Here is an 11,542-nt window from a genome sequence, read left to right as displayed (position 1 = left end):
GTATAATTGCAGAAACTATAATAAGAGAACTGATTCCGATCAACAGCACCAAAGAACAAATTCCATAAGAACACCTGATTTAGGTGAAAAATGCCTTATTCATGGTATGTAATCAGATAAGATGTGATCTACAACATTAAACGTCTCAATGACATCTTAGAACCCAAAAGACAAAAAATGAAAAGATGTCGAAAATTTTAGAAAAGCACATGCAACGCAAACCAATAAAGAACAGGAAATTTCACATGAGAAAAAAAGAAATCCAAAGAATCTTATCAGGCATCTAATTCGAATTTATGTACGGAAAATTCAAATAACACATCTTGAACATAGAAAACATATTGGGACAATGGGGTTTCAAAGCTTCAAAACAACTTAAATGTGGAGTCCCTCGCAGATCTATGATCTGAAACATCAAGGTGAACATAGTTCCAACAAAATTCGAATGCACTAAAGTTGAACCGAAACCGATAAAATCAAAGCCGCAAAAATTAGAAAGGCGGCAGAGAGAAGAAACCAAAAGTGGAAAAAAATAAAAAAAATAAAAACCACAAAAACTGATCTTACTCTGCAGTGTGAGCTCCGAGACCTTCACGGTCATCGGAATTACAGAGTAGGATTTGCGCAGAGCAGACCACACGAGAACAGAGCGCGTGCAGTGGCGAAAGAGTGAGTGAGTGTGAAAAGAGAGTGAGAGACGCAGAGCAAACCTTCCTTAAAATAAGCGGAGCGAGAGCGGGACGGAAAACAGTTCAAACTACCGAAAAAATAAAATAAAATATCAGACTAATTTAAGGTCCAATTACAGTAATAGCCCTGATGTTTCAACCAATTGACCAAGACAACTCATGACATCTACATGGGTTGATGCCTGGTGGTGGCATGGTTTTAATGCACGGTATCCAAATCAGGTATTAGTCACCTGCAAAATCGATACGGCATCAACATTGATAGCTCGTATTGGATAAATTTACCCATGATTTCCCTTAAAAACATAATTTTTACTGTTTTACCTCTTGTCTATACGGTCTCAATGACTAACAAAACCATTGCGTATCACCTGATACGATATCAATGCCTCAAACCATGGTTGATGGTATATTAGTAATTTGAGGTGTAGGCTTAATTAAGGTGGATTAAGCTGTGGCATTTTCGATATTTGAGTGAAGACATGTGAATTAAGGTTGAAGTTTTAGATTTTGAAATTTATTTGTGTGGGAAGGCCATTGCATGTGAGCTAACGAACTTTATGCAAGAATCGCATAAGTGGATTTGATTTATTTTTTTTTTTGGGTAAGATAAGTGGATTTGATTTTGATGTACCTTAAGGTTACAGCAATCTTTACCCCCAAAAAAAAAAAAAAAAAAAGTTAAAGCAATAAATAATTTAAGGGAAATTTACACATACCACCCCTGAGGTTTGACGAAAGGATATTTTCACCCCCCAGTTTTGGAAAATTTTACGTACCCCTCTGAGGTTTGCAAACGGTAATGAATAAACCCATTCCGTCAGTTCATGACTAACACTGTTAAAAATTAGACTTGAACTGACGGAATTGCTCTTACAAGGGGGAAAAAAAAAAACACATCTGCAACTCATCTTCCCCAATACCCTCGCCGTCCACTGTCACCTAGGACTGCTGGATCGATCCAAACCACTAGAGTTTTAGAAAAATCAAGTGGTATTTCAATTACAAATTTATGAAATTTGAAATTAGCGGTAGTTGTAGGTCCAGTTAGGAATCGAAGCTTGTGTTCTCAGTGGGATCGATTTCAGTATCTAAAGTCCTAGAGTTTCTACAAGGACTTTTGCTAATCAAACTTCAATTTCCCAAACCCTAAGCGGCGGCCCCTTGCTTTCCTACAGCTCAATTGGGTGAGATTGAGTTGGGTCTTGAAGCATTAGGGCATTCCTTCATCTGGGTCTTCGGAGGAAAAGAGAACCAGGGGCGAAGGCTTCCAACAGGGGTTAAAGAGAAAGAATGGAAAATGAGAAAGAAATGGATCTCGACCTGCTGAGGCTCCCATCTTGATTGTTCGAAATCGAACTCAGTTAATTGTTGACGATCTTTGAAGGAATAACTCTAGAATACTTGTTAAATGGGATTATTGCTCAAGGAATAATGGAAGTCCTTGGTTATAATTAAAAGGCCTTGAACCTGAACCAGGCCTTTGTGGTGTACGTTCAAGACTAATTAGTTTGAAAGTTCTTAACTGGTTTTCTTTTAAAATAGATGGCATATCAGAGAAGGCCTGATCTCTCGAAAGTGGGGCGAGAAGGGTTTGCTACGATTGATGAAATCTATGACCGCAAGCAAAGGCACGATTTGACGAGTACCCAGCTTCCGATGCTTCCTCAAGAGCCTCTCTGAGCTTATTCTCCTGCAACTGCCGGAGGGTGGAAGGGTTGCCATTGCCTTCCTCTGTCGAATCCGACCCATCTCTCCTCCTACTCTTCTTCTCCAGGAATAGGGACGCACAGTGGGATATAGGTTTCCATAGTGAAAGATGCATTGATCGAAATGCTCCTCACAAAATCAATCTTTGACGGGGGAATCCAGAAATGAAGAAACAGCCACAGCACACCCAGAACGCAGGCGTTAGCCCATCTAACAAACCCCCACAAAAACAAATTCAGTGTACAACAGAAAGCAAAAGGAATGCGAGCTTGCCGAAAAAAATCAAACCTCTGCTTTCGAAAATCAAAACCCTAATTTGAGGAGGGACAATCGCATGGAATCACATGGATCTGTTTCATTATATCATTATGTATCTAACCCATACTGCCATTTTTGATTCCATTCACTCCCAACTTTAATTTGCAGAGGTTCAATTACATTGCTCACCCCTCACTCCAACCCTCATTCTTCTTCTTCTTCTTCAATAATCCAAGCAATAAGCAGTAGTGAAACTGCAGTGGCTTCCTCCCTTTCTAGTTTCTCCCCTTGTACAGTTGTATGTACCTGCAACTCATCTTCCCAATCGATTTGGGGAAGATGAGTTACAGGTGGTGTTTTTTTTTTTTTTTTTCTTGTAAGGGCAATTCCGTCATTTCAAGTCTAATTTTTAACAGTGTTAGTCATGAACTGATGGAATGGGCTTATATGTTACCGTTTGCAAACCTCAGGGGGGTATGCAGAATTTTCCAAAACTGGGGGGTGAAAATATCCTTTCGTCAAACCTCAGGGGTGGTATGTGTAAATTTCCCCTAATTTAATGTTTGAGTTTGACGATTAGAGGAAAGTGCTATTCTTCAAGACCTCTCTTGTTAATTTTGACCGGATTGAATGTCCAGAGCATGGTTCGTGATCACAGTATCAACGGGATCAGATTGGGGCGGCCGATTTGGATTGGGATTGTCCAAACTCGGGCAAATATGACACTTTTGTCCTTGTTTTCTTATAATAAAAAAAATTTAATTTTATTATATTTTTACCTCTGTCTGTACAGTTGGATTAGATCGGTCTCAGACGATAGCGATCCGATCCGGTCAAAATCGGTCGATCCGATCTGATACCTCAAACCATGGTCTAGAGTGAGTGGTCTTTCTGCTCTTCTGCAAGACCCTTTTTTTATATAAATAATCAGGGCAAAATCCATAGAAAATGGGAAGAAATTTGGTACAACACCAAAAAATCTTAGGGAAAGGAGGAGACCCACGTGCCAATTGGTACGGTATCCGGTATTCAGTACAGTATTGGTATGATACACTGCATATTCATCTCATGCCCATATCGAATCGAATACTGGATCGGTATGACTTGTTTACTCAAAAAAAAAAAGAAAAAGAATACCGAATTGGTACAGTTATCTCATACCGATATCATATTATATTTATTTGGTACAACTCGATATAGGTATTTGGTACGTTATGGTTCATTTTTACCATTTTATCCATATCAATACCGTATTGAATACCAATTCGGTACAGATATCTCATTTTGATACCATATCGAATTTATTCGATATGGTATCGGTATCGGTATCGGTACACGGTATGCGATATAAGTTGACACCCTTTGTCAGTGCCTAGTTAGCAATATTAAGGGTGTAAAGTTTAATGCATCCCAATGTCCCCAACGCAATTTCTATGCCAAACAGTGAGAGCTGTCAAATTTGTCGCCCTGAGGGCCATACTGCATCCCAATGTCCCCAGCGCTTAAACCATGTGAATCTGGGTAGCCATTCATGCTCCTCTATTCTTTCTTCGTCATTTTCTCATTCTTTCAATCGTTTCTGGATCCTAGACAGTGGGTCTAACAATCATATAACTACAGATTTGTCAAATCTTGTTGTTTGTGAACCCTATTCAGGTTTTGATCATGTCACAGTGGGGAATGGTAATGCTTTGTCTATTTCTGTTGTTGGTTCTTCCTCTCTTCTTGCTTCTGCACATTCTTTTTCCTTATCTGTTGTTCTCTATGTACCTGATATCAAATGTAATCTTCTATCCATTTCTCGCTTTTCTACTGATAATCAAGTTTACTTTGAATTTCATTCCTCTTCCTTTTCTATCAAGGACTGCCAGACGCATCAGACTCTATGTCACGACCAGAGTAAGAATGGTCTTTACCTTCTTCCCTTTGATGTATCTTCCTCCTCGGTTGCTATACTCTCCTCAACAACTTCTACAACTCTCACAGATTGGCATAGACGGCTTGGTCACCCAGCCTTGTTTCGTGTGCGCAGGGTTCTCTCTTCCATTTCGAATGCCCTACCCTCTGGTACTCTTCCAACTTGTGACGCCTACAGATGTTCTCATAGTCATAAGTTGCCATTTGTAACTTCTTCTTCTAGTAGTTCTCCTCTGGAGCTCATTCATAGTGGTCTTTGGGGTCTAGCATCCACAGTTTCCTTTGATAATTTTCGGAATTACATTGTTTTCATTGATGATTTCTCAAAGTATTGTTGGATTTATCCCCTTAAAAATAAGTCAGATGTGCTTGTTGTATTTCTTCGATTTAAAACACTTGTGAATAATTATTTTTGTTGCTCTATTAAGTCTTTTCAGTCTGATGGGAGTGGGGAATTCTTAAAACTTATGCCAACTCTTGCTGCTCATTGCATCTCCCATTGTGTATCTTGCCCCCATACCCAGGAGGAGAATGGGGTGGCAGAGAGGAAACACAGACACATTGTCGAATCCGAGCTAGCCCTTCTTTTTTAGGCTGGAATGCCAGTTTTATTTTGGACAGCGGCCTTTCAGGCTGCAGTCTGTCTTATGAACAGATTTCCCCTGGCCACACTTGGGCATCTATCCCCCTATCAAGGACTCTTTAAGGTTGTTCCAGACTATGCTTCTTTACGAGTCTTTGGGTGTTTGTGCTACCCTTGGCTATGGCCTTATGCCAAAACCAAGCTCCACCCTAGATCTCATCCTTGCATTTTCATTGGTTACTCTTCTTCATACAAGGGTTATCAGTGTTATGACTCATCTACACAATGAGTTTATATTTCCAGGCATGTTCTCTTTGATGAACACCATTTTCCTTTTACTACTATCACCTCTTCTTGCCCTCCAACTCAAATATCTTCACGGCTGCCCTACCCTCCTATATTCCTACCCTGGTATTGGTTCATCCACTGGGCACCTTGGCTCTGTGACAACACCTGCAACGATACTTGGGCCTGCTTCTATATCGGCACATGGACCTGATGTGGCTCCTACTACCCCATTAGGGCCTAACATGGCTCCTGATGATGATGCCCAACTTGGGCCCATTTCTGTTGTTAAGGGCGCTGCCCGATCTGGGCCTCTAGTTGTGCACTCTGGAAATGTCCGATCTGGGCCTCTAGTTGTGCACTCTGGAAATGCCCCATCTGGGCCTACTATTACATCAAATGCCCAACCTGGTCCCGCTATTACAATAAATGCCCAACCTGGGTCTGTTGTTGCCACAAATAATCAACCTGGGCCTCATCGTATGGTCACTCGGTCCAGTACTAACACAGGGCCTGGCCGGGCTGGGCTTAGCCTGAGGCCTCAACTCTGTCCCAGTTTGACCCTAACCCAGAGCCTGAAAACTTCAACCCTAACCCACCCTCAGGGTTGAAAAATCCAGCCCAGACCCTATTCGGGCTCAAGGCAAGCCAGGGTGGATCGGGCCGACAAGGTCAAACTTACACCCCTAGTTAGATAGCATTGATCGTTCCCGTAAACGAGTCAATCTGTTGCCTCAAGAAATTGTCGGATTGTTCCTCTAGTATGAAACCTGCAAAGAGGAAAAAATAAGCGAGGGAGAGCCAGTCTTCTCCGACAAGGGACTATCCGATGCCTAAGTCAAGTCTCTTTAGTAGTAGATAATTCAAGAGAATTCGAGAGTGAGATCCCCTTCCCTGACCCTTATGTCTTTTATTTATAGGCCAGATTAGGTAGAGGTTGTGCCTCACTAGGAGACGGTGAGTCTTGGGTTCCACGCTAGGCTTATTATGGTAAGAGTCATATTAGGAGAGTGCCACTTGGAGAGTCCACCATTAATAGGAGTTTCTATATTGTTGATTGGTGGGAGATCTCATTTCCTTATTGGATACGTTTGTTACCTTCTCTGAGGGGATCGTATCCCCACACGACTGGGTTTCCTGATCTAGATCAGCTAGGTGCCATGCAGGTGTAACCCAACGGGTTTGGAGTTGCTTCACACGGCTGCGGCCTACCACATGTCATGGTAGCATTGGCGAGCTTATTTAGGTATATCAAGCTACATGGATCCTAGCAAAGATACAACAATAACAATACTAGCAAAACAAAAGGGGCATAACATAGTTAACAAAAACTCAACTCACCAAAAGAGGGGGGGGTTAGGAGTTCAGATCTGTTACCCACATGGGGCCGGGTGGGGATAGATCTGAACCCTCCATCGGGACGTGGGACCCACCTCTAGGGTATGGGGCCCACATCTCATGGAGGGTTCAGATCTGTCCCCACCCATCCCCCTGTAGGTAGCTGCATGTTCGATGCCCTCCAAATAGTTCTATACGATGCCATATTTGTGACAAGGCCAAACTATGCAAGTCTTTCCTCACTGCCCCTATAATCATTTTATGCTAGGGTATGGAGCCCACATCCCGATAGAGGGTTCAGATCTGTCCCCACCCGTCCCCATGTGGGTAGCTGTATGTTCGATGCCCTCCTAATAGTTCTATACGGTGCCATACTTATGACAAGGCCAAACTATGCAAGTCTTTCGTCACTACCCCTATAATCATTTTATGCTAGTCTCTAACTCTCTTAGATTCTTCAATCTAGATTGAAACATTTCATCTCAAGGTCTCTTTGAACATCACCGTTCCTCGTCAAATCTGTCTGCGGTCTTTACACCTACCAATCTTTTTTTTGTTTGGGGTAAAGGCTTTAAACCTACCAATCTATCATCTAATTAAGTAAAACAAAATATTCCAAGACAGTGTAGATTGGAAGATTCGGTCCACTGGTCCCACCGCTTCATAGTGGAAAACATATCCTCGGATTATGTTTTTTTATCCACAACTAGTGATCCACGAGGGAGGGAGAGAGAGAGAGAACACACTCTCCCAAACGGATCACATTTTGTGTGTCAGTCTACCAACCTGACAATAACTGAGCACCAATTCTAATGTATTTGGGGTGGAGGTTTAATGGCACATCAAATCAAACGAATAATCTCTCGCGAGCGTTTCACAGAATTTACGCAATTTCCCGCCACATTCCATCCATGGGAGTTGGCAATTGCCATGGCAGCCCTTCCTTGTCAGATTCATGACCCATCTTCTCCATCACCTCTCTCCAAAGTCCAACTCGTGGTTTTATTGTTTCTATTTTGTCATTTATTCTCTATAAATTCCTCATTACTCGTCTCCCTCACCCCTGCTTTAATGAAAATCGAAACTGCAGACGTTGACCTAGGCTCGAGATTCTCCGTCTGTAACTGATGATTTTAGGTTCTTTCGGAGTTTCAATTCGTTCCTATGATTCTCTGGTTTATCTGATTCAAAGATTGAATTTTCTTTGATTTAATTTTTATATTGGACATAGATGAGAATCCAAATGGGACAAGCAAGTGAGAGGTACTAATAAATTAAAATTTCTTTTATAATTGTTACGATAGCTATACTCTCGTCTTTTTCTTATTAAGTAAAGAACAAAGTTCTCTTTTCCTTTTATTAATCTTTATCTTTTGTGTCTGTTTCTGGTGAAGATTTTGTATGATTTTCCTTGTTTTTTTACCTTCTTTATTTTTTGGATTTGGTTAACAGTTGAGGTTGTGGCAGATAAGTCAAGGAGATGCGTAAGAGGTCGTGGCTTCGTCTTATTTCGCCTTTTGGTCTCTTTGATGACTGGGTTTTGAGAGCTGAGCTGAAAAGCGAGTTTCCCTTGAGGTTGGTGATTCAATCCCTGCGAGAAATCTAAAACCTACTGGTTTTGGAGGGTGGCACGTCGTTTGACGCTAGGCTTCCTTCTATAGAGCGGAGCTTGTGGTTATAGCTTGTTTGATAGGAACAGAGAGGAGGTGAGAATTAAGATGGGGACGTTCGCCAAGCTTGCGAGAAGGGCTTTGGAAACGGATGATCCGGTCATGGTTAAGGTACTAAACGATTAAGGATTTTCTAGCCACTCGAAAATTGTGCTTTGCTCATGATTGTTGTGTTTTGGGACTTTGTTTTGGTTTTTAGATGGTGTCTGTTGGTTCATTTCTTTTTGTCCAATGGAATAACGGTGATTTCTGATGATAAAGAATTATTTATTGAATCTGCAGATACAGAAATTGATTCGGGGTGCGAAAGATGCAAAGTCTTTGGCGCAGGTTTGTTTTCTTTATCTCATCTCTTCTATTTGTGTCTGCAATAGTCTGTCAATCTGGTTTATGCCAATGAATTAGAGAAAAGAAAATGGGGAAAAAAATATGGTCAATGATGGTTCAGAATTACTTTCATCGTAATTTAATTTGGTGATTTGAAGTCTTAATATTTGAGTTTCCACCCAAAAAAAGTCTTAATTTTGAGTAGGAGGATTTGCGACTCAAACTCCGGAATTCTCTTTGGACTCCTAAACATATGTGTTTTGTCTTTTTTAAGGGTGGTGGGGGGAGGTGTTTTCCATTTGTTCTTCACCATTTCATGTGCAGGGTTTGCACAGTGAGTTATTTCTTGTAGACACATTTAGCTCTTGGGGTAGTGGGAAGAAAGGAAGATACATATCCAGATTGTTTTTTCTGGGATCCTAATCATAGCTTTCACAAACTTCTCCAGAAAATTCCTTATCGGTGCCGCTTAAAGCTGTAAACTAGCGTTTGCTCTGTTTCATGGATTGGTCTTTTGAGAGTCCAAACTCCACAGAAGTACTTATCACGGGAAATTTGGGTGGTGGGAGTATCGGCCTCTATATTGGAAAATAATTTGATTATTGTAAGAATTTTGTAAATATTATGTCATTACATAAACCTTTTTTTGTTCTTTTAATTAAAAAATATTAAAATAAAGGATGTTTAGATATATTATGATCTACAAATAGCAAAGGATTATCTAAACAGTGCCTAATTCTCTTTGTAGGTAGCATATGGTTTTGGGTTAACAAACTGTGTGATTTCTAGAGCTGAATCTGTAGCTGTGGGAATGGATTTCCGGGCTGGAAAGAGGATACCAGGAGAGGGAGGTGCCTTAGGGTCCCCTCTCTTTCCTGAGCAGAAGCTCGTCTTCTGCTCGCTGCTTTAGGGCCTTCACTCTTCTTCCTTTTATAGCCTCCCCCCTTCTTTTTCCTATATTCATTTTATAATTTGTTTTTGTCTTTTTTACCCATCTCCTTGTGAGGTATCAAGATGATACTCATTACATCGTCACATGTGAAACCCATGAGTCTAGTGAGCAAAAAGGTCGATTAACTTGTTAAATTTGCTTGCCAAGCTTAAGTAAAAGTCCCATCTGTCCCCAACAGCCAAACCTTGTCCCTTTCAGTGTGATGACATGTGAAATCCCTTACAATGGGAGATGGGTTTAGTGAATGTTTTAGCTGCCACGACCTGGGTTGTTGAGGGTTTTTCGTTTTCTCATGGCATTTTGGTAGGTCATGACACCCTCCAAGTGCTGGCACAGTCAAGATGGGTGCCGACTCTCTCAAAACGCACTTGGAGTTATTAAGGAATTTAGGACAAAATCTTGTACTTTCATGCACTTCCTGTTCTTTTTCTCATCTTTTTGATGGGATAGGTGGATCGTCAAAAGTGAGCTTATTCATTAAAAGTTGTGTATGCTTGTATGGGGTGAATGTGGAAGTGCATGGAAGAATCTAGCATGAGAGGTTATGAAATTTAGTAATATAATATCCTCTCACAGTAGGTGTTTTTCTCAATGATTATGCCAAATGAGAATATATTATTTATGAAAGACTCAAGTGGAGGCATGTGGGGCTCATGAAGATTACCCTATATCTCACTGTAAGGACAAATAAAATGTGGGATTTAGGCACCCACCAACAGGCACCTTTTATTGGCAATATGGTACTAGGCCCCTTCAAGGTGCTAGATACTCTCATGTAAGCGCACTCAATCATTTGCATCTCAAGGTGAACACCCTTAAGGTAGGTTACCAATTTTAATGAGGATGCCCTCAAGGTAGGTGACTGATAAAAATTAATCACCTACCTTGAGGGCTGTTCAATCACATACCTTGAGGGTGTCCACCTTGAGATGCAAGTGACTGAGGATGCACTATAGTGGGTTATGGGTTGATTTAATGAGTCTCACATGTTCCCTACTTGAGTCTTTCATAAATAAATATTAGAATAATATTATACTCATTTGGCTCACCCATTGAGAATGGTGCCTACCTTGAGGGGTTATTATATTATCAAATTTCATGACCTCCTATGATGGAGTCTCCCATGCACTTTACTCTTTACCCTGCGTACAAGAACACACAACGTTCATTGAATGAGCTCACATGTATTAACTCACTTATTCCATCAACAATGATAAGAAAAAGAATTGCATGAAAGTACATGTGTCCCCAAATCACTCCATAATTGCATGTGCATTTTGAGAGAGCCGGCACCCACCACCTGGAGGGCGCTGTGGTGACCTACCAAAATGCCATAGGAAAATGTAAATCCCCAACAAGTCCAGGTCGTGACAACTAAACTCTTCACTATGCCCATCTCTTATGCGCAAATTTAGGGGTGTAAAAAATGAGACTGGACCGATTGAACCAACCAGCAAAACTCCTTGTAGAAACTGTTTAAAAGGCTGAAACTGACCGGACCGACCATGACCGAAACCAGGAAAAAAACCCTATAAAATTCAATATGTTGTTATATTTTTTTAAATTTTTTGGTTATTTTTATTATATACATGAAAAACTGAGACCAGACAGATAATAGACCGTTAAAAGAAAACAATAACAGACTGAAACCGACTGGACCGATAACTATAAGTTTTGCTTTGGCTTTTGTAGACCAAACACATTTGCCTGGTTTCAGTCTGGCCCAGTATGTGGAAAAAATCGCCTGAAACCAGACCAAACTGACTGTTTGACACCCCTATTCCAATGGTTAAACTTCATATTTTTCATACGT

General features: G+C 40.8%; 1 protein-coding gene across 1 annotated transcript in view; it reads left to right on the top strand.

Moving 5' to 3' along the window:
- Positions 1-8,337: 8,337 nt before the first annotated feature.
- Positions 8,338-11,542, top strand: part of LOC122671551 (aromatic aminotransferase ISS1-like) — a 41,445-nt gene continuing 38,240 nt past the window's right edge. The window contains exons 1-3 of the mRNA XM_043868836.1: positions 8,338-8,355; positions 8,442-8,561; positions 8,733-8,780. Coding sequence (XP_043724771.1) covers positions 8,499-8,561; positions 8,733-8,780 — 111 coding nt within the window. The 5' untranslated portion in view covers positions 8,338-8,355; positions 8,442-8,498. The remainder of the gene's footprint in view (positions 8,356-8,441; positions 8,562-8,732; positions 8,781-11,542) is intronic.

The sequence above is a fragment of the Telopea speciosissima genome, chromosome 8, assembly GCF_018873765.1.
Source record: "Telopea speciosissima isolate NSW1024214 ecotype Mountain lineage chromosome 8, Tspe_v1, whole genome shotgun sequence".
Taxonomy (NCBI): Eukaryota; Viridiplantae; Streptophyta; class Magnoliopsida; order Proteales; family Proteaceae; genus Telopea; species Telopea speciosissima.
Note: the sequence above shows the minus strand (reverse complement) of the source record. Positions and strands in the feature narration are given on the sequence as shown.